This window comes from Equus caballus, chromosome 15 (assembly GCF_041296265.1).
Source record: "Equus caballus isolate H_3958 breed thoroughbred chromosome 15, TB-T2T, whole genome shotgun sequence".
Classification (NCBI taxonomy): domain Eukaryota; kingdom Metazoa; phylum Chordata; class Mammalia; order Perissodactyla; family Equidae; genus Equus; species Equus caballus.
In genome coordinates this window covers 26,180,942-26,206,791 of record NC_091698.1, presented here as the reverse complement: position 1 = coordinate 26,206,791, position 25,850 = coordinate 26,180,942, and the positions used below count along the sequence as shown (strand labels likewise).

The 25,850-nt window shown below is 46.6% G+C and overlaps 2 protein-coding genes across 20 annotated transcripts in view; one reads left to right on the top strand and one right to left on the bottom strand.

Annotated features, from left to right (window-relative positions):
* Positions 1 to 18,810, top strand: part of INPP4A (inositol polyphosphate-4-phosphatase type I A) — a 132,500-nt gene extending 113,690 nt beyond the window's left edge. For 10 of the 18 annotated variants that reach the window (XM_070236120.1, XM_070236117.1, XM_014730987.3 and 7 more), the window contains 3 exons: positions 2,710 to 2,822; positions 6,754 to 6,908; positions 11,108 to 18,810. In XM_070236120.1, coding sequence (XP_070092221.1) covers positions 2,710 to 2,822; positions 6,754 to 6,908; positions 11,108 to 11,288 — 449 coding nt within the window. In that variant the 3' untranslated portion in view covers positions 11,289 to 18,810. The remainder of the gene's footprint in view (positions 1 to 2,709; positions 2,823 to 6,753; positions 6,909 to 11,107) is intronic. The other 8 variants (XM_005599805.4, XM_023618601.2, XM_070236116.1 and 5 more) reach the window with 1 other exon arrangement.
* Positions 18,811 to 23,215: 4,405 nt separating this feature from the next.
* The window catches only part of COA5 (cytochrome c oxidase assembly factor 5), a 9,126-nt gene continuing 6,491 nt past the window's right edge, over positions 23,216 to 25,850 (bottom strand). The window contains exons 3-4 of one of the 2 annotated variants that reach the window (XM_023618609.2): positions 25,533 to 25,618; positions 23,216 to 23,702 (exon numbers count right to left, since the gene is read on the bottom strand). In XM_023618609.2, coding sequence (XP_023474377.1) covers positions 23,636 to 23,702; positions 25,533 to 25,618 — 153 coding nt within the window. In that variant the 3' untranslated portion in view covers positions 23,216 to 23,635. The remainder of the gene's footprint in view (positions 23,703 to 25,532; positions 25,619 to 25,850) is intronic. The other variant, XM_014730993.3, reaches the window with a different exon arrangement.

Here is a 25,850-nt window from a genome sequence, read left to right as displayed (position 1 = left end):
GGGTTGAATGAAGGGCCTGTGCTGGGCAAGGATCACTAGAGCTGGCGGCAGCAAGAATGTGGCCCATTGACGGGCAGAGGAGCGGGGCTGGGGAGACAAGGAGCACAGCCCAGGCCCCAGCTGCCTTTGTGACCTGGGGAAATGGTCCGTGAGAGGTGCAGCTCCAGAGCCACAGAGCGAGGCCTAGCGAGGCTGTGATCAGCTGCACAGGGTGACGTGGAACCCTTTCTTGGCTGAGGTTACTGTGTGCCAGACAAGAAGCGGCTGAGGATGACTTTGGGAAAGGCCCCGTGTGGAGGTTGGTTGGGAAGAAAGGATGTGACAGAAGGGCCAGAGAGAGAGTCGTTGGAGAGGCAGGAGGAGAGCAGCAGTGTTTCCTGGAGCCCAGGGCAGGTGTGGACGGGGAGTCCACAGTGGCCCATGAGGGGGCAGTCTCAGGGTGGTGAGGGGCGCAGGGGAGGCAAGTGGGCAACCAGATGGCGCTGCCTTGGGACAGACTGCTCTATCCCGGAGCCTGGCAGAGATTGAGGGGTAGGGCTGTGGGATGGTTGGAAACACACCTGGAGCACTATGGGAGATGTGTGCTCAAGGCCTGAGGGAAGGAGCTAGAAAAACAGGGGCTACAAGATGGAAGAGGATGACATTACTATAAGTCAGGCTCCTGGGAGCCCAGGTGGATGGCAAGCCAGCAAGGAGGGACAGGGGTGGGGAAGGTAGGACATGCAGGGATGTTGGTGTGGATGGGAGGAAATACAGGGAGCTCAAGTCAGGTGGCCTGAGTCTCCCAGTGAACTGAGGGAGGTGAGCACAGAGCTGGGGCCTTGCATGGGGTGCATCCTTGGAATGGATGCCGTTGGAGCCATTGAGGTTCCAGCCCTGACTACACACTGGAGTTCACTGGGGAGCCTGGAAAAGTCCTAATGCCAGGGCCCCACCCCAGACCGTGGTGGGCAGGGCCTGGGCCTGGGGAGTTTCAGAAACTCCCTGGGTGATCCCCATGTGCTGCAGCCGGGGCTGAAAACAATGACATGAAGAGGTAAGGAAAAGGATCCCCTGAGGACTCTGCTGAAGGTCTTTAGTACCTAGCTCTTGGGAACACAGGTACTGAGGCGTCCTCATGTTCTTCAGGGGTGATCATAGTTAAAAGTGACAGATCGGTCAAGCCCTTGCATGTGCCAGGCCCTCTACACACTTTCCATGAATTTTCTAACATGATCCTCACATCTGCATTGGGAGGTGGGCCTGGTTTCACACCCATTTGACATATGAGGACATCGAGAGACGTGGAGGGGCGAGTCCCGCAATGAGCCCATATCAGATGTAGGCAGCTTGCCACCGCTTGTCTTCCAGTGCTGCAGGGGGCGGGGCCTGTGCGGGCTACCCAGGCTTGGACTGGAGGGCCGGTCCCCACCCAGGCACCATGAAAGTGAGTGGGGGGAGAGGGACAGAGGACAGATGAGTGGGAGTGGTGAGCGTTCTGTCAGGAAGGGGGAGTACTGTGCTCAGCATTTTGGAAGGCGGCCAGCCCCAGGAGATGTGAACCTAGCCTGCTGAGGAAGGCCAAGGAAGGGCGTGGCCCACAGCAGCGAAAACAGCGAGGCGTGGGCCTCTCCAGGGTGGGGCCAACAGCACTGGACCACGACCCAGGAAGCTGGGGGAGCAGTGGGCCATTTAGCCTTCAGCCCCAGGAGACTTGCTGATCTTTGAGGCTGAGAAGATGGAGCCCACCTGGTGAATACCCCCTAAGTCTGCTTGGTTCCTCAGTGGGCAGTAATCACTAGACAGGGTGGCGGGGAGGCCAAGAAGCTCTGGTTGATCTTAGGAAGTAGATCAAGCCATCCCTTCCAGGAGGCTGCATTTTCCTGACCTGGCTCAATTCGCCTTCTCTGCGCTCCCACAGCCTCCATCACAGACTGAGCCCTTCACAGGCAAGAGCCTTCTTTCCATTTCCATTTGGCCTGGCACTGAGCATGTATCAGGAGCATGAAATAATTAGCATAGGATCCTGTGTACACCAGGGTGAGGTTGTATGGTGGAAACTGTGTGCAGCTAGACCCCAGAATTCCATATATTTGGTTTTGATTTGGGGGCTCAGGTGCCACGGCTGTTTTCCTTAGACATGACCTTGAGGCTCTTCTCTTTTTCTCTGCTGATCCTGATGTTTGAAAACTCCGGGGTTCTTAGGTGAGGCGATCTGACTGAGCTTCCGGCGAAGGGTCCTGGAAGGGCCTGGAGACTGTCCAGAGACTGTCCCAGTGGTGGAGGGAAGCTGTCAGAGCATAGGAGGAAGTTCTCCACGTCCCCCTGGAGGGGCTGCACTGCCCACGTCCCCCAGGGATGGCCACACCCGTTCCATGGTCAAGACTCACTGCCCTGAGCATCCTCCATCCCTGGTGGTGGTTTTGAAGCCCAGATGGATGCTCCTCACTCCTTCCCACTCTTGGTGATCCAGTGTCCGCTCTCCAGCCCCTTGGAAGAGCTGAAAGGAGAAAGGAGACTAAATGATTGCTCTTTGCAGGTGGAACGGAAGTGGCAGTAATTAAGTACTCACCAGGTCCAGCCCCTAAGCACACCCCTCCCTTGTGTAAATCACACTAAACTTCCAGCTTGGGCTGGGAATTCATTTTGCCCTTCCTCTGCCTCAGTGGCTTCCTTGGGCTGCATTCCCAGGTGTGGCACCGACTCCCACAGACTCCCCCTCTCTTCCAGGCCTCCCTCGATCTCGGAGCCAGACGTGCCTGCCAGAGCTGCTGCGCTTCCTGGGTCAGAACGTACACGCCAGGAAGAACAAGAATGTCGACATTCTCTGGCAGGCTGCTGAGGTACGCGTTGGAGTCAGGACAAGAACGTTGTTGTTGCGCCTGCCGCCAACAATAGTAGTAATAACAAATCAGAGTCTCAGCCAGGGGTGGAGAAAGCAAATGTCTCCATGTGGACACAAGAGAGGGTCACTGAATATGTTCCACACCCCCGGAAGATGCTGAAGGTTGCCTGTGAGTTCGTTACTTTAGGGCTGCCTGAGTTCTGATAACTTGGCCCAGAGTCTATCCTCTGGGGCATTTAATAACCAGGCTGATGGCAGTTGTCACCTTCTTAAGCCTGTGCAGTTGATACCAGCTAAAACTTGCTGCCTACTGCATCTTTTAATAGTACAAAGGGGGGCCGTGGTGACCTTTACAATCTCTTTAAATAGTACTTATCGTGTGTTATGGTTCAGATCTCCTTTTTGCCCCAAGTACTTATACTTCAAATATTTTTGCATAAATTTACTTGTGGAGTTCCAGTCACTGCTCTGAGCCTGGGTCTCAGAACAGTCTCTAGTCATTCACTCACCCCTGATGAGGGGTGAGTTCACCTCGTCTCCGCGGCAGCATTGGGACCTGTCCGGCACTGGGACTTGCACACGTAGACTTAGGACACAGCGGCCCCCAGTGGCCTTCCCTTCCCCCGCAGCCTGCGCACAGGGGAAGGACGGCCCCACGCCCCTCTGCCCCGGGGAAAGGAGTTGGCACTGCACTGCCCGAGTGGGCACTGCCACCGCCCTGGTTCCCAGAGCCTGAGTAGCCGTTAGGGGGCTGTCTCCCCACAGCTCCCCCGAGCTTCATTCCAGAACTTTACTGCTCTCCTTGTCAGGAGAGAGTTTCTCTCAACCCCCATCTCTTCCAGTGCAGCAGACGCTCTCAGCCCGTCACGGTGCTGGCCCGCCATTTAGGTTGTTTATTAGATGTTGTGTTGAGAGCTGTCTTCAGGAAGTGCCTCTTTTGAACAGCCATTCGCTAATGGCTGTGGCCACTGGTATCTTTCTGTCGAGAAGCTTTGAAGAGTGAGCATTCCCCTCTGTATATCAGTCTGTTCTTTTAGCCTTTCAAGTGCCCTGGCTGGTAAGACTTCCTCCTCATGGAAAATGTGGGGGGTCAGTCTGAGGATCTCCCCTCTGTGGGCCAGGCTGCCCCTGGAATCTTTTTACAACAAAACACATTCGGAAGCACTGAGTGACATGAAGCTCAGTGGGAAGCTTGGTGGGGTTCACGCCCCATTTTTCAGGTGTCTTCCTGGTTCTGGGGCCTCATCTGCCATTGCTTGCTCAGGCCGAGCCCAGCAAATGGGGTGTCGGGTGGGACTCGTGCATGCTGGGGTGTCCCTGCATCAGGGCCCTCAGGCCTATGCACTCTGCAGGCACAGGGGCTCCCCTGCTTTCTTTTTTTTTTTTTTTTTTTAAAGATTTTATTTTTTCCTTTTTCTCCCCAAAGCCCCCCGGTACATAGTTGTGTATTCTTCGTTGTGGGTTCCTCTAGTTGTGGCATGTGGGACGCTGCCTCAGCGTGGTCTGACGAGCAGTGCCATGTCCGCGCCCAGGATTCGAACCGACGAAACACTGGGCCGCCTGCAGCGGAGCGCGCGAACTTAACCACTCGGCCACGGGGCCAGCCCCTCCCCTGCTTTCTTTTAGTATGTTCTTTTGGGGTATGCTAAGCACCCCTTGGCTGGCTGTGCCCAGTCTCTTACACAGGTACTTTTGCAAGACTTCAAAGAGCAAGCCTTTCCCCACATGACACTGAGAGGCCAAGGGGTGACAGCCAGATCCCTCTGCGTCGCACCCTCTGATGCACTCGCAGAATAAACCTGCAGACGGCTTTACGGACAAGAGCGGATGCAGGGACCTGTGTACCTTGTTTGGGAACTGGGACTCTGTATGACAGAAAAACCATCAGTCATAGTGCTGAGCGACCATCCCCTATAACCAGGTCAAGAAAGCAGTCCGTCCAGCCCCATATTTTTTCTTCGCAGCAGAGGCCCCAAGGTGTAGAAGCATAGACTCAGAGGTAGAAGAGTCTCAGAGTCCCTTGGATGCATCTCTTCTCATATTGTCCACCTGAGGATCCCCTAGGGGGCAGGTGGGTGTGGGGGCAGTGGCACCAAGCCACTCAGGTACCGAGCCCTCCTGTCCCATTGGACCAGAGCTGCCCTCCTTTTGTGGCTCTTACTTATTTTCATTTCCATGTCTGCACAAGGGGACCCTGGCTCAGTAGTTGGAATATCGTTAGTCAGGTCTAACGCCTCATTTCACGGATGGGGATGGGGAGACAGCAGAGCCTGGCGCTGCAGACCACCCTCTTGGGGAAAGATGCACCTCGGCCACCCCTGCCTGCCTTCTGGAACCTCGTGTAGGTCTGGCTGCCCCGTCAATGAATGTAGACTTTCCTTGACTCTGTTTGTAGTCCCAGTGTGTGCCATGTGTCTGGGGCACGAACTCCACAGCCTGTGGCATTTAGTGAGCATGTCCACATTCACCCTCGCTTCGTTAGTTAGGGTTTTACAGATCACCCAGCTTAGGGGCTGCTTAGGGTCTTCTTTTTCTTTCTCTTTTGAAAAATTTTTGGTCTGTTCTCCATAGAAGCCCATCTTCCTCCTGATGGTCTTGGCTGAACTTGTTTGGGCCTTTTCTGTTTTGTCTTTCCCTCGACATGGTGCTGAGGACTGATGTGCTCTCCACCCAGGGGCGTCCCCGTGGTGGCTGCGCCGTCATGTTTGCTGGCCTGAGGAGCGCTGTGACGCTGCCTTCAGGGCAGTCTGCAATGGCTCTGGTATTTTTCTGGAGTACAGGTTTCTGGAGCCCACCACTGTTTAACTTGGATGATGTTTCGTTAAACACCAGTGTCGTTCTCACTGAAGCTCTCGTGGCCAGATGTTTTGGAATTCACAGGTTTCTGGGTTTTAGAAAGGTGATGTGGTATACAGTTGGTACACTTATGTGTAAAATGGTGTGCATCACCTGTGTGTGACGTGGTACACATGTATGACTTAACATCCCCAGGGGACTCTGGGGCGGCACTCTGGAACCAGGCTCAATACTGCTTCACTGAAAAGTCTGAATATTTATACAAAATGGGAAAGAGAAAGATTATAGTCTCACATCAGCTCAGATCTGGTCATACTGCCAAGTGAGATTGCCACAAACTTACCAAAAAAATCTTCTGTTTTAGGACTTTCTGGATTTAGGATGTGTACCTCGGATTGTACCTAGTGGTACAGAGAAAATGCCCCAAAATGTCTTCCCCATGGGGAGAGAAGGTGCCCTGAGGTGGTTCTTCCCCAGCCAGGAGGCTGCCCCATGGTGGAGCCCTGCCCTGTGAGGGGGAGGTGCATGGGCACCTCATTGTGTGCCGAGTCCCCGTGAGGTGGAGGATGGCGAAGGAGCTGCGGGTCAGAATGTGGCTAAAGGGAAGCGGGTCTTCTGAGCTGTTCCCATCTGTAGGGGTGAGGAGGAGAATAGAGACCAGTGGGTCTGTGCTGTACATTCCAGAAAGGCCTAGAGACCTGGCCAGGGGCTGGGCATCCTGTGAGCTGCTCTGCCCTCCCTGAGCTGGTGTTCATTGCCCTCCTCCCCGGAGGGGTCAGTAACAAAGGGCGGAGCATGACAAGGGGGCCCAGGCATAGTTTGGAAGGAAGAGGGTAGCTGGTAAGGGTTAGGGAACGGATCATGATGGCTCAGAACAGAAGGGAGCCTGGACTGTGAAGGAGTGTCCCGTGGGAGAAGGCACGTGAGGGACAGCTAGGGATGAGAGGCAGTCCCGCAGGCAGCGACTTTGTTTCCATTACCGGCTTTAGCAGGCCATGGGGTTGGGGAGCGGCCGGAGAGGGACTGGTGGGCCCGGGTGCCCGCGCTGACCCTTCCGAGCCTCTGTCTTCCGTGAAGGGTCTTCCATGCTGCAGCATCTCTCCTCTCAGCGCAGCCTGTTCTCCCGTTGGCAGATCTGCCGCCGCCTTAACGGGGTCCGGTTCACCAGCTGCAAGAGCGCCAAGGACCGCACGGCCATGTCGGTGACGCTGGAGCAGTGCCTGATCCTGCAACACGAGCACGGCATGGCCCCGCAGGTCTTCACCCAGGCCCTGGAGTGCATGCGCAGGTGAGTTGCTGCCATCCGCCACTGCCCCGTGCCCCTGCCCGCCCGCCCGCCGCCGTGTAAACTGCAGATGAGCTGCTCGCTGCTGCCTCCCGGTCCGGGGCTCCCCCGCACAGGCCCCGGCTCCGGCCGGCATGCTCTAGCTTGACGTCGGAAAATCCACTCCTGGCTACAGAGTCAAACCATTGGCACCCCCAAATTGAGACAGCGTTCTCGGTTAAGTCGAGGAGCAGAAAGAGCCGGCAGTCTCTCTGAGCAGGACTGCGCTGAAACCAGGTAGACCCAGGCCAGTGTGGGTGCTGGGAAGGCTCTCGGGCCCCTCCGCAGCCTGTGAGTCCTGGCACAGGGCGCTCCCGTGGCCACCTGCCTTGCTGTGGGTGTGACTTCGAGCCAGAGCCTTCTGGGCAGGCATTGCTCTTACATCCTCCATAGATCTCTTTTCAAATGTGCGCGAAGAAAACGCGTCTGCAGGTTGCACTGGTTTGCCCGCTTCTTCTCTAGCCCTGGACACAGTTTGCTTTTATGAGCAAAGTGTCACCTGAGTGTTTTATGGTACCGGCAGCAGCCCCGCCCACCTGTCCGTGTGCCATGGCGACCTCACCCTAATGATGTTCTGATTCTGAGGCAGCAGGCCGGTTTGCAGAATGAACCCCGGGACTAAAATCTCTGGCCACTGTTGATCGATGCCTTGTTTCGAGCACTGCTGGGGAGCACCTAACCTCACATACCAAAAGAAAGGATAAGAAACCTGGTTTCCCGTCTTCTTCAATGTAGTCACCAATGCTGTTCAAGTCTCGTTTCCAACAGTCCCTTCTACTCAATGTTCTGTATCATTTGTCCTCTCACCAAATTCTTTAAAGCGTTCAATTCTCTTATCCTTTCTGTATGTTTCTGCGGTTTGACCTTCTCACAATAGTGCACAAAGGCGATGCTTGAGCTCCTGCCTCTTGATAATGGCATTTTGTAAAAATGGACTCGTTTTGTCCCTGTTTTGTCTTTCCAAATTCGTGTAAACCTCTCTGTTATCTCAGGGCCGAACGTTCATGCCCTTTTAGAAAGTTTACTGTCCTCCCAGCCCTTAGCCTTGGGGAAGCAGTGGAGGCTCAGAGACGCCTGCCCAGGGCACCCTTGACTAAGGGCCTGTCCTCATGGAGCTTCATGCCCTTCAGGCTCCGTGTCCCTGGTGCCATAGGGGTGGCAGCCACACTTGCACCCTGGTCACTGCAAGGTGGTGAGAGGGGCTGCTCTGGTAAGCTGCAGACCTCCACCAGTGGAGAAATGAGGGAAATGGAGGGGGGCATTCCTGGGGTGGTTGGAGCAAATATTACGATCAGTAGAGCAGGCCCTGAGTCCAGAGTACAATGGATACATAGACCTGTGTTCACTCTTGGCTTCTTGAACAGATTCAGTGAAAACAATTCACTCTGACTCTGACACAGAGATCTCAGGAGACTGGGGAGGAAGTAGATCCTTAGACACGACTGGGGCCTGACAACGTCAGTGGCCCCTCTGCCGGCTGTAGCCTGCTGTGGGGGCATGTGCACAGCACCTACACTTGCACAGGCTACCTGTGATGGTTTACAAGGCACTTTTGTAACTGATATCCCCTGTGGGACAATTAGAAAATACAGATAAGCCCCTACACCAGTTGTGCCCACACCCCCCACAAAGCAATCCTCCATATGGCTGCGGTCGACAAGTAGCAGTGCGAACCTTTGGATATGTATGGGTGTGAGTGTGGTAATCCACACAGGGGTTCACCAGGCCCTGGATGACATGCGAGACAGAAGCACACATGTGCACACACCAGTGCAGTTATGTGTGCAGTTCTCCCTGCTGTTTTAACCCGCTTTTGTTCATTTAACTGTCTTGTGAGCCTTTTTCAGGTTAGTAAATATAGAGCTTATCATTTTTAGCACATCCTAGTTTATCCAGCTTGCTGTCAGGGAATGTTTAAGCTGTGTATGGTTTTCTAGCACTTTAACCGGGGTGTGGTGAATATCCTTACGTATTATTCTCCTATCCACGCTGCCCGGTGACTCCTGAGGTTCTAAGCACACACCTTTGCAGGGCTCTCATACAGACTGCTCCCATACCACGCCCACTCCCACCCAGCCAGTGTCCCCAGGCCTGCTCGCCCGTCCTCTGGGTGTTGTCATTCCTGGCACTGTTCGAGGGCTCTGAGTCTGTAAAGTCGGCGTGGCTTTCCTGCATCCCGGGTCAGGACCCCGGGCCCTGAGCAGGGAAGGGCCTTCCTCTCATGGGAACAGCCCCATTCCCGGTCTCCCTCAGCCTCTCTAAACCCCCACCCGCCTCCAATTATGGATGTCTTTTTAAAGTTTCCTAGTTATGTTTTTCTGAATTTTCTAAAATCTCTGCAGTGAACATGTATTACCTTAGTGATCGTTTAAGAAGTTACTAAAACAAAACCAAGGCTCGATCCCTTTTCACCTCTGTCACCCCCAGAATCCTCGTAGCAGAGCCCAGGGTGCTGTGCTCGCTGCCCCCTTGTCCCCTTGAGCTCGCAACAGCTCAGGCTCCCACCACATGCATTTGTTTTCGTGTGATGCCATTCCACCTGACTTCTGTGTTTTCTGGATTATCCCGTGTGGGGAAGACATGTGTCTGTTCATAGACCACAAGCCCCAGGTGGCTGGGCGACTGGCCAGTATTTCTGGCTGCAGTGGTGGCCAGGACCTGTGGTTCCGCCAAGAGCCCTAAAGAGGCAGCAGTAAATACTGGCCGTGCCCTTGAGTGGGAATGCATTTTGGTTCTCTTGCTTTCTCGCTTGCATCTTACCAGAGGAGTAGAGCATGCAGGCAGGGGCGCTGGGCAGGGGAAGAGTGGGGTGGGGTAAAGGGGCAAAGCTGACACTCAGGCTCTCTTTCTCCTGGAGGCCCAGGGTGAGCAGTGGCCAGTGCTGTGCTAGCAAATGTTTAACAACTAGCTGTCTCCCCCAAAAGAAAAAAAATACAACCCTGCTCTCTGTAGTGTTTGCCGGTTTCTGTGGCATCAGTACTCCTACCAGAGCCTATTTCAAGCTCCCACGGCCACACCATAGAATGTGGAGTTGGGAAGAGATGTGTACAATCGGCTCTTTCAAGCTGTCTGAGCCAATTCCAGCTCACCACTGGTGGTACCCCTCTGTCCCCAAGTCAGGGGCTGAAACACTCCAGGAGCGGGCCTCCTAAGTAGCCCTGGTGACCCCCAGACTGCCCTGGTTGGGAGTGTAACAATTTGTCAGTGCTCGCAGCGTGAAAAGGGTCCTCTCTCAAAATGGCACGTCCCAGTATGGCTATTCCAGGGCTTCCAGGTTCCTCTAGGAAGCCCGGGAGAACCTGGCTTGAGGAAGGAACCCTGGACCTCCTGCCTGCCCATCTCCAAGAGGATCCTCATAGGCACCTGCTGTGTCCTGGCACCTCTGACTGTGCCACTGTTGCCACTTTGGTGTATATGCATGGAGGATGTGGTTCTAGAGTCCTGTGGTTCTAGCTGCCGTCTCACCTCAGTACATTTCTTCTATAGCACGAAACGGAGGAAAGTCCCCGAATTTCCAATGTGAGCTTGGGGATCATCTTATAGAACAGTAACTGGAACAGTGGAGACACCAGTAGTTCATGCCCTGCCACTGCTTAGCCTGAAAGCCAACAGAGTCTGGTGAGGGCTCTGCCTTTGGTTGGTACTTGAGGTAAATGGTTATCATCTGAATGGTGAATCAAGAGGCAGCTTCTGGCAAAATCAGTTGCCACGCTCCCTGCTCAGGCATCTGTGAGAAGGTCACACCCCCCAATGGTTCTTCATGTTCAGCTTGCTTTGAGATCCATGTCTTGGCAGCATGTGAGAGCATGGCAGGGCAGCATGGACTTGTGCTTGGCCAGCCGAGAGAGAGTGAACATGGAAAACCATTTAATCAACCAACATGTGTTTGTTTTCAGTAGACTACAGTATTTTTTCTTATTTTCACTTCTCTTTCTCTCCTTTTTTCTTGTAACTGTGCTGACTTTGTTTTTGTATTTCTTTCATACCCTTTTCTGCATATCATCTTTTCTTTCTGTTGTGGCTTCATTCCATTTTCTTTTAATCTTATCTTTTGGTTCTCCTCTTTTTTCCATCCTTTTGATGAATTCCATTGCATGTGTCTCTCTTTTTTTTTTTTACTTCCTTTCCCTTTTCCTTTCTCCCAAACTTTTTCCTTTTCACAGCATTGGAACACGGGAGGTAGTCACCCAGAAGAACTTGAGCGGCCTGGTCCCCATCCGAGACTTAAGACTAGATCCCAGCCTCCTCTGTTCCATCCCTTTATTAGCTCTGAGCCCCAATTTACTGATTGCGTGGCTCTTTCTGAGCATAGCATACCTGGTGGCCAAATTGCGTTGCAAATGAGTATCATTACAAAAAATTAGTAGGAAGTCACAAGAAAAACAAAAGTGCCAGAATATGTACAGCCACCGGGTACCTAACTGGACAGAAGGAATGTGCCAGAGCGTGGTCTGCCGAGAAATATTTCATGCCTTACAGTTTGATGTTTTGTTGTTCTGAACTGTATACACCTGCCAAATTATTTCACCAAGAGGACTTGTTCGTTTATATTCTGTAGAGTTTTCAGTGCTTGTAACATGTTTCTACAGTGCCCTGTTACTGCCTTGTTTAGCTGGCCTGGAATTACTTGTACCAAATCTCTTTCCTTCTGATGTAAAACTATTGATTACCTGTATATCTCATGATGTGCCCTGTTTCCAAGAGAAAGGAATTCTGTCTGAAAAGTATTTGTATATTTGATACTATTCTTTAAATGTACTACTAACCTTTCCTTTCCTTTTGAAGAGAAATGAAAAGGATAGACGCTTTCTAACTGGCTCATCTAGAGAAACCTATTTAATAGGACATGTACTTTCTGCTTTCATTTCAAAGCGTAGTCCCTTAAATTACAGTAGCAAACAGTTTGCAGAATCATAACGTTTCCTTGCTTATGTTTATTATTTCCAATTTGGGATGACACAAAGCTGTGAATACCAGAGCACATTGTACCAAGTGAGGCACATGAAGAGAACCTATTGCAGGTGACTTTCGATTTGCTCCTTTAGCTCTTGGAGGATCATTAAATGATTCCAGGAATTAATTAATATAGCAACCAAAGGCTGAAGTTATATACGTTTACTTTTCTTTTGAAAAATTGCGTCTTCAAATTTCAGATTAAAGTCCAGACGTCTTTTCTCTCTTACAAATCAAATGTGGTTAATAATGAAAAAAAAACAAAAGAAAGAAAAATGACCGAAAAATGAGGCCTAACTTTTGGGCAGTTGTGCCACTCCAGACGGAGCTTTGAGACAGCGAGCTGCTTTGGTTTCTGCTGTTATCACTCTTAATTTTAACAAGGCGTTGTCCTAAAATGAGACGACTGTGACCTTCACATTCACATTTGGCACAGGGGTAATTGTGCACCTTTGAAGGTAACAGAATAAATTAGGGGGAATTTGCACAGACCCTATGTAAGAAATACTCAGTGGCTTCTGCTTTCCGGTTCAAATTATGTTGTGCTTCTGTTTTTGACCTCCAGCTGCTTCTTCATACACTGTATTTATGAAAGTGGATTTCTTTTTACCAATCTAGAAAAATTGGAGTGAATTTAGAGAAGCTGTCTTTTCCAGAAACTTGACACTCATGCATGCACACAAACTCAGTCCGGCACAAAATCTGGGCTCTCCGTCCCCCTCCCAGGACTTCCAGAACTTCCTCTGGATCCCTCTGGTTTGGCATCAGATCTGAGTTGGGTATTAGGAATTGTGAAGCAGTCAGCAATGAATGACAAATGCTGGGCTCAGACTTTAAGTTGTGACCTGGAAGCTGCCCTCCCTACACCCTGGGACCCCCTTCTTTCCTGGACTTCTGAGCCCTGCAGGAGCCTCAGGGCAGGTGTCACACCTGTGGGTGAATCCAGCCTTCCCACAGGAGGTGCTGAGTGGTCGCTCTGTCTTTCCTGGAAGAAATGAGGTGGCTGATCTGTGCACAGCGCCTGGCATCCTTCAGTAGGGAGTCTTTCACTGAAGGCTAAGTGATCGGTGATGTTAAGTCGTGGCAGTGTGACACTAGTCACTAGTGAGGTCCCGTCCAGTCTGTGGTTCTCTGAGAGGTGCGTTCACACTGGCCCTCCTTTAGATCGAGGTGCACGCATCAAGTCTCTAAGACTCTTCTGTTTACTTTATTTGAAGTAGGGAAGGTAGGCTCCATAGTCCATTCAGTTCCTGTCCCTGCTCGGGGTAAAGTGCTCCTGACGCCCCACAGTGGTGACACGTGCTTGTGGCCACATCTGGGCCAGGCGGACATGCACAGATGAGGGAGGCCTTTCTGACTACAGACAGCACCCCCTCCTCTTCTCTGGGCCCACGGGGGCTTCTCTGTCACACTCCAGACACTCCTCCCAGAACCCGACACACAGGAAAGGGAGGCTGTGCCAGCTAGAGAAGCCCCTCCCGGGGGACCTCATGGACACCATGGCCTGTTCCTTGGCTGTCGCGGTACAGCCAGGCCTTCCTGCCCGGTGTAGGTTTGGCTGTCAGGTCGAGAGAGAAATGGGATGGAAGGGAGAGAGAGGATAAGGTTCTTTTTCCTCTTCAGGGCCAGGTCAAAAGGCAGTAGATTCTAACTCTGAAGGCATGAGGGGCAGCCCGAGAAAGGACACCGTGAGATTAGTCTAGGCTGTGGGTGCTGGCAGTGGTTTTCTTTAGAATATCCCAGAAAAGAGACTCAGTATGCTTGCCCCTTGTGGCGAGTTTTAATGTCACTGAGGCCTTTTACTCATGAAATCAGGCTAAATATATATCCAAAATCTTTTCTGCTTTAGTGAGAAATAGGCAGGATGAAACAAAGATGGAAGGATGATTCAAGAAGGGAAGTTGTTGATGTTTGGTGATGGTGTTCTGGTTGCTTCTAGGCTCATGCTAGTGCTGAGACCTTGTCGATGGCAGCCAACTCTAGATGCTCAGGATCACTAAGACACCGATGCATCCAGATGAGTTCTAAGGTGGAAGGGTCCTGCTGGAAAGGGAAAACCAGAGTGTCCCTAAAATTAATTGTCATTTGGGTTTCCCTTCTAACTTTTATTTAAAAAACATATGTCCTTCAAAAGAAATAATTTATTGATATAATAAAAAATAACCTTATAGCTTTGAGATAATTAATTCCCTTGTTCTAAAATCTATCCACAACCTTCTCAATGTGTGTAACTGACTCCCCAAAATTACGCAGCCAGTGTGCTCCATGGGAGCGTTCTCCTTAGCGCAGAAGGCCGCCTCCGCAGCGGGAAGCGCTGTGCCCACAGCACGCCCTCTCCTGCTCTCCATCCCTTGGTCCCAGCACTGGGCAGAGCTTGTCGAAACAGAAACACGCGATGATGGTGTCAGCGTGCCATCAGCCCCACCGGGCAGATTTTGTAAATTCAAATCATTCAAACGTTTGAGGAAAAGTAAATACAATTTGCTTCAAAAATTAAATTGAAATAAAAGTGTAATCTGGATTATAACTTCATGTATAATGTATTTAGCCAGCTAAACCAGTATTTAGCTTCTTTAACACATAAATAAAAGATAATGTTGAAGTTTACAAATTATTATTCTTCGCTCCTCAAAGCAGTTTGGCATTTACTGGTGGTAGGTGGTTTTTGAGAAGTGTGTACATTTATATATAAATGGAAAAGCCATATCTGAAATAGTCCAATAATGTGAGCGCTTCCAAAGATTAAACAAGACTAACTGTGCATAGGAACCTATAGCTTCTGCTTTAAATGGAATTATATTTTTATCCAGTTATTGGATGTTAGACAGACGTGGTCATTATTTGCTCCAGGGGCTGCCTGCTCATATGACATAGGCCTTCAGCTCAGATGATACACATCTAGCTGAGGGCCTGAGGCTCTGGTGACAAGAAAGCATACTTGGGTTCCTAAATTATGTAATAACAAGCAGGTGGATACTTTTCTAATACCTGAGCTTATCTTTTGAATAAAATTAGTCTTACCAAAAATATTTTACATGTTCTTGATAATGAGACTGTCGTTTTCACTTGAAAAGCCTTCAGCAATTGCCACTGATATTTTTTTAAAATGCATATATGGTCTTCATACAATGTGAAATATTTTTTTTAAATCACTGTTTCTTGGTAACTGCAAATTTTACATCTCATAAGGGGGATTTTTTACTAAATTTGATAACTAGTTGATTTAATTGCTAGTCTTAGAATAATATAAAAATATAAAGTTATACTATGCTATAGGAAGTCATTTATATTTAGAATCACTTTTGCCTGTTAATTTTATGTCTACACCAGAACATTTCCCAGAGAACTCCTCTGATGCTCTCATTTGGGAATATGAGGCCTGCCTGATGGCTCATCCTCCTCTTCAGCATTTGCTTTGCCTACTGGGTTGCCATGACAACCCTCCATCAAATGCAGCAGGAGATGATGCTGGTAGCAGATTCTCTAGGGAAGGGCACCTGTGGGCTCTCACTGGCTCAGTGGCATTCTTGTGAAAGGTGACCACAATGAGGGCAGCCCATCTGGAGAAAGTGGGAGGTTGGCTGCCACCAGGAGACCTCGGTGGGGCCACTCCTTCATGACACTCCAGTCCTGAGAGCCATGCAGGCTCACTGGATTGCTCTGCACCCAGCACAGCTGGCTCCTAGGTGGAGACAGCATGTCAGAGCAGCGTTCTCAGCCAGATGGCTTGGCCACACGTTGAATTCTACAAGGAAAACCAGCATTTTGAATTTGAGGTGATTAACAGCTGTTGCTAATATAGAAAAATGTAGCTCTTTAAAGGCTTTTCTAAGAGTAGTGCTATTTAATTTGCTGTGTAACAGAACCTTTGAACCACTAGTTATAATAGAATCCTCAATAACTAGACATAAAATACATGAAACCACCAACTTAAAAAAAGAAGTTTGCTTCCACTTAGATCCAGTGCTGCGTTTGGAAGTGCACAGCTTGCAGTCCCGTACAGCATGTGTTCATGTCTGTGCTGCTTGCCTGCCTTGTCCAGAAACCCCACGTCACATGTGTATTGTTGTAAATGAGTCTGGCACCCATTAAGATTAATCAGCCTTTTTTTTTAATGCTATGAAAATAATCAGTTCATTTCATCTTAGTTTAAGTCTTTTCTTTTTTCCTTTTTTACTGCTGTCATTTCTTGTGCTTGTTTTTTCCCCAGTGAGGGTTGTCGAAGAGAAAATACAATGAAGAATGTTGGAAGTCGCAAATATGCATTTAATTCCCTGCAGCTGAAGGCTTTCCCCAAGCATTACAGGCCTCCCGAAGGGACTTACGGGAAAGTGGAAACGTGAACACACGCTGCCCTCTGTTAGCTGTTACATAATAAATGTGGGTACCCTCTAGTGTCATATACGAATTCTTCAAGAAGACCTGAAGGATTGGTTTTTATTTTTGTGTTTTTTAAAATATTTCACTAAAGAATCTCTGGAGCATGTTTTTTTCCGTTGGAATCAATAGGAGGTAATGTTTGGCTCAGTAGTGTGGATAGTAACGACCGCCCATCTCAGTAGCCGTCAGCTGTAACCACACAGATGTCATCAGTAGTTACCTGTACGAATCAAGCTAGGTATGTCTGAAACGCTCAAAGACTTTTTTAAATGCCCACTTAGGCAGCTGCTCACTTCACTTATTTTTCTACTGAGTAACTCAAAATTGAGCATTGAATTACAATCTACTTTTTAAAAATCTGAATGTAAAACAGTAAATAATATATTAAATAATTGGATTCAGGACAGACCAACAAATGTTAAATGTTAACCCAAGTTTTGGGGAAGAAACTAGCTCATGTGGCGAGAGCAAGTGTTTTCTCATGAAGTATCCCATCTGTACCACCACGGTGAGGCCAGCAAGGGGGAGCAGATCAGCCTGAGGACTGTATTAGGGGACAACACTGCAGAGCCACTCGCAGTGGGGGCCACTTCTGTCCCTAAGTTATAGAACAGGGTGTCTGCTTGAGAACATGAAGCCAGGGTCTCCTGTCCTCCTCAGCTCCATGTCTGTCCCACCGCGCCCCCAGGGCACGTCTCCCCTTCTCTGGATGTCGAGTTCTGCCACTCCAGGGCCTCACATGTGGTCTGTCTGATGCCTCTCTGACAACAAGGGAGGTTTAATGCGTGTGGATAGTGGAAGCCTAAATATTTTCAGAACAGATGTCCTTTTGTGGGTTCCCCAGTTTATCCTCTCCTAAAAGATAATACAATCATGTTTGAATGTCTGATGAAAGTGTTTTAGGTTTGCAATAATTGTTACTGTCCTCTTATTCTGTTATGTAAGATGACTATTGAGAAAGTTGAAATTATCTCCTAAAATGAGATTTTGAAAGGGATTAATGGGCCATAAAACTTAGGAATTTCATAGAAAATTATGTCTGGTCATCTATTATAAGATGATAATGAGTCTTATCTGCACATAGCAGAGTTTTTCTTAGTTTATATGTTTTATCAATTCTGTTTATCATAATTATTATGTTTACATGTTATTTAAAAGGCTGTAAAAAAAATATACGTGGCACATATTCACAATGCTGATCCTAATGGTTTGTGAACCCTTAGGAAATTCCTGTATCTAAAATTCTAGATATTATTCTTTCAGCTCCTTTAGAAAACCCACTTGGAAACATGTAAGAAACTTGGGCCTGGGGAGCTGAGACCCAAGGCAAGATCACCCCTTGGCAGGGACACGGGTGGGCATCAGGTGAGGCTGGAACTGGATGACCTTCCAGAACCCTTCCTACTCAGAAGTCGGTGCTCAGAGCCTTCCATCTCCTGATGCCCGCTGCGGGGGAAGTCCCCACTGGTCGAGTGTGAACTGGTGTGGAGGATGCGGCAGTAAGGGATGGCTGCAGCTCACTGTCCCTCTTGTAGCCAGAGTTCACTGTGGAGGGGCGAGGCCGAGAAACTCTTGTCCACCAAACCCGCTGCAGAGGTGGCAGCAGCTGGTGTTGGAGTTTCCTGTTGTAAATGTCAGTCCCTGTTCAAAGACAGTTTGTTTCCAACATGGCTGGTTAACCTGTAACCTCTCCAGCATTTCATTTAATTCGTAATTTTTTCTAGTATCTATATATTTCCGTCTTTTCTCATTTTAACATCACTACCTTTTAAGAAATTCCCTTGTTTTTTAAAATTAAATGTTACACATACTTTATTCAGAATTTTTTTGTCTGAAGAGCATTAAATACCTGCATTTATCAAAAGGGGATATAGCCATTGGTGAGTCATCTGTTGGCAGTTTTGCATGTGGCACATTTATGTGAATCTTCTCCCCATTTTGGCTTCATATTAGGGATCACCATAAAACTCTAAGACTTGGCTAATCGTGTAGAAAATATTCAGGTTTCAGTATTCTGTCTGAGCATTACTATCAGGCTTCAGTGTGACAGTCTCACAGGGCGTTGCGCACGTACACGCTCGCTGGGCGGGGGCGTGTTGTCCCCTCGAGGGGGCCAGCAGCTCCTCGGGTCACCTGGGAGCTCTGTGTGTTCAGGTGCAGGAGGAAGGCAGTTTTACAGGTTACCAGACAACAGAGGGTCCATCTTGTATCCCCTGTGAGGCCCATTTAAAAAGAAGCGTTGAGACATTCTGGAAACCCGATGGGACATGGATTCTGCCAGAGCGCCTGTAGCACAGTTGCCTTTGGTTTCCTTGAAAAATGTACAAATATTGTATAATACAGTTTGTCCCTCCACAATTGTATTCGCCAAGCTTAGTGCATTAAAGTACTTTTATTTATTTGTTTGGGGCAGTATTAATATATATAAACATGTAGTTACTGTTTTATATATTCTGAGCTCATTCAGAGCCATGTATGCTGTAAATGTGCTCGTCTTTAGAATGACAAATAATAAATAACTGACAACAGTAAACTTGGCCTCACCTGATTCATTCTGTTACGTTAGAAGGGCTCGTTCCGTGGCTGGCACCTGACTGGACCATCATTAATGGGCACTGCGTTGAGCGCTCGGGGCTTTGTACACATGGGACTGAGAGAGATTTCTGTTTTATAACCTTGTTTCCACTTCATTTGAAGTGGAGGGGCAGCAGGGTGTGGGATTAAGAGCAGGGACTTCAGCTTCAGACAGACCCACCTCCCACTCCCATTTTGCCACTCACTAGCTGGTGACTCTGGGCAAGTTGTGTGCCCTCTCTGAACCTCCATTTCCTCATGTGCAAAGTATAGACTCAATGGTATAGTCATCTTAAGGCAGTTGTGAGCTGTCTTGGCATTAAACGTTCATAAAATGTTAGCTGTTGTTACTTGCCCACGTCCATAAATACGGGTCACGTCTTCTCCGCACCGTTGCCTGGTTGTCTGTTGTGTGACTTGTTAAATGTGGTTCCGTGAGTGATGAGTGACTGTTGTAACAGGACTGCATCCTGCACCTTTGCACCTTTTCTAGGCACTTGTACCCAATGATTTCCTTTGGATAAATTCTTGGCAGTAGAAATGTACAATTAAAGGATAATTTAAATGTTTTAAAATTTTTAAACTTTTACTATTACCAAAGTTCCCCCAGAAAGGGCACCGGTAGCATGTGCCTTTTCCCTTCATTCTCGTTGATGCTGGAAATGGCACCTTGTTTCAATTTCTGTTCATTTGATTCCTGTGAAAACTGAACATCTTTTATACTTTTACTGATATTTCTACTTTTGTGACCTCATTGGAATGTTGGTCTTTTCCATATGGATTGATTTTAATAGATAATATAATAACCCCTTTTCATATGTTGCAGGTTTTTTTAAAACCATTTGTCGGTTGTCTTTTTTTTTTATGGCGGGGGTATAGACAAGTTTTAAATTTTTATCTAGTTAAATACATTGGTCTTTTTCTTTTTGATGCTTGTTCTGAAATCATGTCCTGGCTTAACCACTGAAGGTGACACAGCTGGGGCACCCCGTCCTTGCCCATGAAATGGGCCCACGTGGTGCTGTGAACTCGAGGAGGGACGGCACTAGCCTGTGCCAGCCTGGGTAGAACGCCCCCTCCCCATTCTGTGCTAAGATTTGGCAGATAGGTCATAACTTTGTCTTCTTTTTATTAGAGCTGTCACTACGCAGGCTATGACACAGATTGCTGAGGGTGTAGGAGCAGAATATCTACACTTCAAATTCCCCCTGGGACCCTTCTGGCCTCAGCACTATTTGTAGTGATTCCTGCCTGTGCAAGGCTTGCAGTGGGCCTTTTCAGCCAGGCCAGGCAGTCAGCATTCAAATACAGACCGTTATGGTGCTATCACTCTCTGTTGTACCACTTAACAGACAAAGAAAAGCTGAGACAGGTTAGAGAGGATGGGAAACTTGCTTGTTTCCACAGCTAGGAAGAAGATACCTAGGTTAGAGAGATGGATGTGGAAAGACAGAGCACTTCATTGCTTCCTCCTCCTTGCCATTTGCCTCTCCCTTGGCTTCTGTGGACTCACTCACTGTCCTGGTTGTCCCACCTCGACCATCCCTCCTCACTCTGATTTGCTTGTTGTCCTCCACCCACCACTACATTGTGGTGTGCCGCAGGTTTCCGCCCATAACTTTCTTCTATCTCACTTTGGATGCTCTTCCTGAAAAGTCTTAGCCAGCCATTCCTATGGAATAAATTACCACTTATTTGCTAATGACTCCAAAATTTCTAGGTCCATCTCAGACTCTCTCTAGGTTCAGAACCATCTGTACATCCAACCACATCCTAGTCATTCTACTTGAGTGTCTGAGGGTATCTCAAATGCAGCATGTCAACACCAAACTCATGCAATCCCTCCTCCAAGCTGGCTGAGCCCTCTTCTGATAAGTGACCCTGGGGTCCACCCTGGGCTCATCTTCTCCCTTCCCCTCCGTATCCCATCGGCCACTGAGATCTGTACCTCTTCAGAATCTCTTTAACACATCCCATGATTCCATCCACACACTCACAGCCTGGTCTGTGTCTCCTCTGATCTGGACCACCACCCCTCGGCCTTCTCGTTCCTCCTTCAAGGTCCGTCTCAGTCATGCCCTCCTCTATGGAAATTTCTCTCCACAGAGTGAGTTGGCCTTTTTAAAAAAATATTTTCCCACATTCAGTTTGGAATATATGACTGTTATGTGTATCCTGTCTATCACGTTACCTTTTACTCTATCCAGCATGTTGTTACTTTGTGTTCACAGCAGCAACTGTAATGCTTGTCACAAAGGAGCTACTCAGAAAAGTTTATTGAATGAAAAGATGAATAAATGATTGTTTTTTGGTGTTCATTTGAAATCTTTCCTATTTCAGCACTAGACCTTGTTGCTTTTCTCTATATATAATCCTTTATTCTAAACACATCACAAGGAGCCAAATTCAAGAGGCTCAAGGGAGAAGGCAACTGTAGGAGCAGAGTGTTGCCAACACCAGGACAATGGTTTTCTCTCAGGGGCAAGCAGGAGGGTCTCTGAGGAAAATCAGGCATAGCAGGGGGTTTGTACAATGTTCTGTTGATCTGAATGGTAGTTACAGGATGATTTATAGTTGTTTGTTAACATGATACAAACTTCCTATGTACTTTTCTGTACGTCTGCTACATTTAACAATAAAATGTTAACCTATCATTCAATGAACAATCTGAAAAGAAAATTAAGAAAACAATTCCATTTCCAATAGCATAAAAAAGAATAAGATACTTAGGAATAAACCTAACCAAGGAGGCAAAAGTCTTGTATGTTGAAAACTACAGAATGTTCCTGAAAGTAAAGACGAACAATTAACGGAAAGACATCCTGTGTAAATGAGTTGGAAGACTTCATATTATTAAGATGCCAGTGTATCCAAAGTGATCTGCCAATTCAATATGTTCCCTATCAAAATCCCAATCGTGTTTTTTTGCATAAATAGAAAAATCCATCCTAAAATTCATATGGACTCTCAAGGGTCCCTGAATAGCCAACACAATCTTGAAAAAGAACAAAGTTGGAGGTCTCACACTTCCTGATTTCAAAAGTTATTACAAAGCTACAGTAATCAAAACAGTGTGGCACTGGCTTAAAGACCAACGCAATAGAATAAAGGGCCCAGAAATACACACCAGCACACATGGTCGAATGATTTTTGACAAGAGTGCCAAGGCCATTCAGTTGAGGAAAGGACAGTCTTTTCAACAAATGATTCTGGGAAAACTGGATATCCACATGCAAAAGAATGAAGCTTTATCTTACACCACATACAAAATCAACTCAAACTACATCAAAGACCTAAATGTAAGAACTAAAACTATACAGCTCCTAGAAGAAAGCTTAAGGGAAGAGTTGCATCGGCGTGGACAGTGACGATCCAAAAGTACAGGTAACACAAGTCAAACAGATAAACTGGACTGCAAGAAAATGTAAAACTGCATCAAGGAACACAATCAACAGGGTGAAAAGAAATGCGAGAAAATATTGGCAAATCTTATTATCTGGTAGGGGCTTAATATCTAGAGTATACAAAGAAATCCTAGAACTCAACAACAAAAGAGCAAACAACCCTATTTAAAAATGGGCAAAGTACTTGAATAGACATTTCTCCAAAGAAGGTGTACAAATGGCCAACAAATGCATGAAATGAGGAAATGATGCTCCACATCAGAAGAATGGTGGCTGCCAGGCGGTGGGGGGACAGGGTAACAGCGAGTCGTTTAAGAGAGTTATAGTTTTGTAGACTATCATTTGTAGACTGTAGTTTGTTTAATAGAGCTATAGTTTTATAGAGTTCAGTTTTGCAAGATGGAGAGAGTTCTGGAGACCGGTTGCATAACAAGGTACTTAACACTACTGAACTATATACTTAAAAATGGTTAAGACAGTAAATTTTACATTGTATTTTACAACTACAAATTTTAAATATATAGTTACTAATAAAGGTATCAAGTTATTTTTTTAAATGGATCATAGACATACATGTAAGCTAACACTATAAAATTCTTACATGAAAACATAGGAATAAATTTCCAGAAGCTTGGATTAGGCAATGGTTTTCTTAGGTACATCAAAACAAAGAAAAAATAGATAAACTGGAATTCATCAAAATTAAAAATTGTGCTTCAAAAGGCAGCATCAAGAAAGTGAAGACGGGCCGGTCCCGTGGCTGAGTGGTTAAGTTCCCGTGCTCCGCTTCGGCGGCCCAAGGTTTTGCCAGTTCGGATCCTGGGCGTGGACATGGCACCGCTCATCAGGCCACACTAAGGTGGCGTCCCACATGCCACAACTAGAAGGACCCACAACTGAAATATACAACTATGTACTGGGGGAGAATTTGGGGGGAAAAAAAAAGAACTAAACAGGACAGACTGAATAAAAGAAAGTTTTATTCTAAACTTTCCCAATAGACATTTTCTCCCCAGGCTCCAGGTTATTGATTTTAACATTCCCATCAGTGGCCTTCATAATATTCACAAAGGATGTACAAACTGTGTCATTTGGTTGAGGAGTCAAGTTTGAAAATAACCATCTTTCCATTCTTTGTGCTTTAGAACAATTCTTAAAACACATTATGCTCCTAGCTCATAAGTGTTCAATTAAGAATTTTTTCTAAAAATAACTTAGAGCAAGAAAATCACTTACTTTATACATATTCAAAAACAGAACCCATCGTTTTCTCCGGTGTTCCAGGGAGGGAAAAACTGGTCCAACCCAACAGATGTAGCAAAAAGTATGTTTCCTATTTTGGCTTCTCTGTTTAAATGAAGAGAAAATCCTTTGTTGATTTCATCTTGGTTTGAACATAATAGCATCAATATCCTTTTCTTCCTCTGAATCTTGATCTGGCATCCAACTAAAAATAAATGAAGAATTGAATCAGATTTTGTTAACATAATTAAATAAACACAACTTTGGTAAGGGGTGTCACTACATGAGAGAAATAAAACAGTTTCCAGCGCAATCAAAAAGTCAATTGTCAGAGCCAGCCCTGACGGCCTAGTGGTTAAAGTTCAGCACTCTCACTGCTTCAGAAGCCCAGGTTCACATTCCGGTCAGAGAACCACACCGCCTGTCTGTCAGCTGCCATGCTGTGGCAGTGGCTCACACAGAACTAGAATGACTTATAACTAGGATATACAACCATGTACTGGGGCTTTAGGGAGACCAAAAAAAGGAGCTAACAGATGTCAGCTCAGGGTGAATCTTTCCCTGCAAAAAAAAAAAAAAATCTAAAGCTCCTTGCCATTTGCCTTCAAGGGAGCTAGTAATTAAAAAAAAAAAAAAAAGGCAATTGTCACAGCTACCAAAAAAACCGAAAATAATAAAGATGGCATTAAAAACAGAAGTTCCATTAAGGTCACAATAAGGATTTTCTTCTCAAGTAGTATCCAACTTACATTTATCTTTTTCTCTGAACTACACTCAATGTACGTTCTTGCAAACAACTTTCTAATTAAGTTTTGTGTGGGTTAACATTTAAATGTATTTGAAATCCTTAAATAGCAACTGAAAAAAGAAGAGAGAGCCCTGAAAAATGTTAAGTGACGCATAGCCATTTGGGAATTAAAAGTCCTTAAATTACCTACTTATAGGATGACAGCGTGTTCTTTGACTTAAGCCTCACAGTGAGGGCGCCTCCTAAGGGTAGTGCCATAGAGTGGAGGGTCCTAATGTCAGTATATAAGGCAAAACTGCACAGAGTCAATATCACTCCCTAGAAATTCTACAGGAAGGAGATAGATTATTTGGATAGGTTATTAATAATAGATATTATATCTATTTATATGTCATTATTAATAATAGAGTATTTTGGAGATAGACGCTATTAATGAGTCTAACACACCCAGTGTAGGACAGACACCCATTTCTCCGATCACTACACGAAGTAGCTAAAAGTATATTTTCAAAAAATTAATAATCTTTAAACACAGGCATCATAATCAGGATGATGAGATGCTTATACTACGACGACACAGCTGACTCAAACTTCCTAGCTCACCATCATTCTGGGTTATATACTCATTGTTTGAAATATTAAGCAAAATTTCTAGCACGATTTAATTTGTTTTGGGTTTTTGCCAACCACGTATAAGTGAAGTTGCGTTAGCTAAGTGTGACATGACTCCACTACCTTGGAGGACTAATTGTGAATCACAGTCTTGGTGAAAGGCTGTAAGAATGTATTACTCTGCTAGAAGGTTCCCTAGACGGCTCTCTCCAGTGTCAAAGTATAAGTGGAGCTCTGCCTTATACTGATTGTTAGAAATAATCAGAGGCACTTTTATATTTTATTCAAGATTATTATAAATTTCTGCAGAAGGTAGATAAATTGTGAAAAATTTTTAAATGTTCTGATTTCTTATTAAAGTTTTTGGAGATCAAAGACAGCTTTCAGCAGGGAATTCCAGGGAGTTAATTTACAGTCACTGGATATGATTGGATCCATCCAACATGATTAAAACTCATCTCCTACACTATTCTTTATGACTTCTCAGTTATCTAAACATGATTTGAAATTCCTGAAAGATCTAAAGGCTTGCATTTTACATGTGGTATCAAAACAATGTGAGAGAAGACAAGAAAATCCCTCTTTTTTACATTAAATCATAGGAAAATATGGCAGAGAACTGTGTCATTTGAAAAAGGACAAGACAGCATGGCCACATTTAATCTAACTTCACACCTCCCTGGATCTGATGAGACAGCAAACATGCTCAAGTTCTTCGTGTGGCCTCCTGGGTCATGAATGTCCTGTACACTTGGCTTCTCCTGTCAACAAAGGGGAGGGATTTGCAGTGCAATTCCTAAACAAACAAAGCAGGTTTTAAGTTCAGATTATGGCTTTCTTTAAAGGGATGTTCCTTTTTCTCATTTCATACTTTCTTTTTACAAAGAGAAGGCTCTCAGTTTCCATTCCAAACATCTTTGTAGATCTCTGAAATCAAAGAATGTCAGAGCAGAAACTTTAAAATTCGTAATGTCCTCTTAGGCTCTCCTTCCA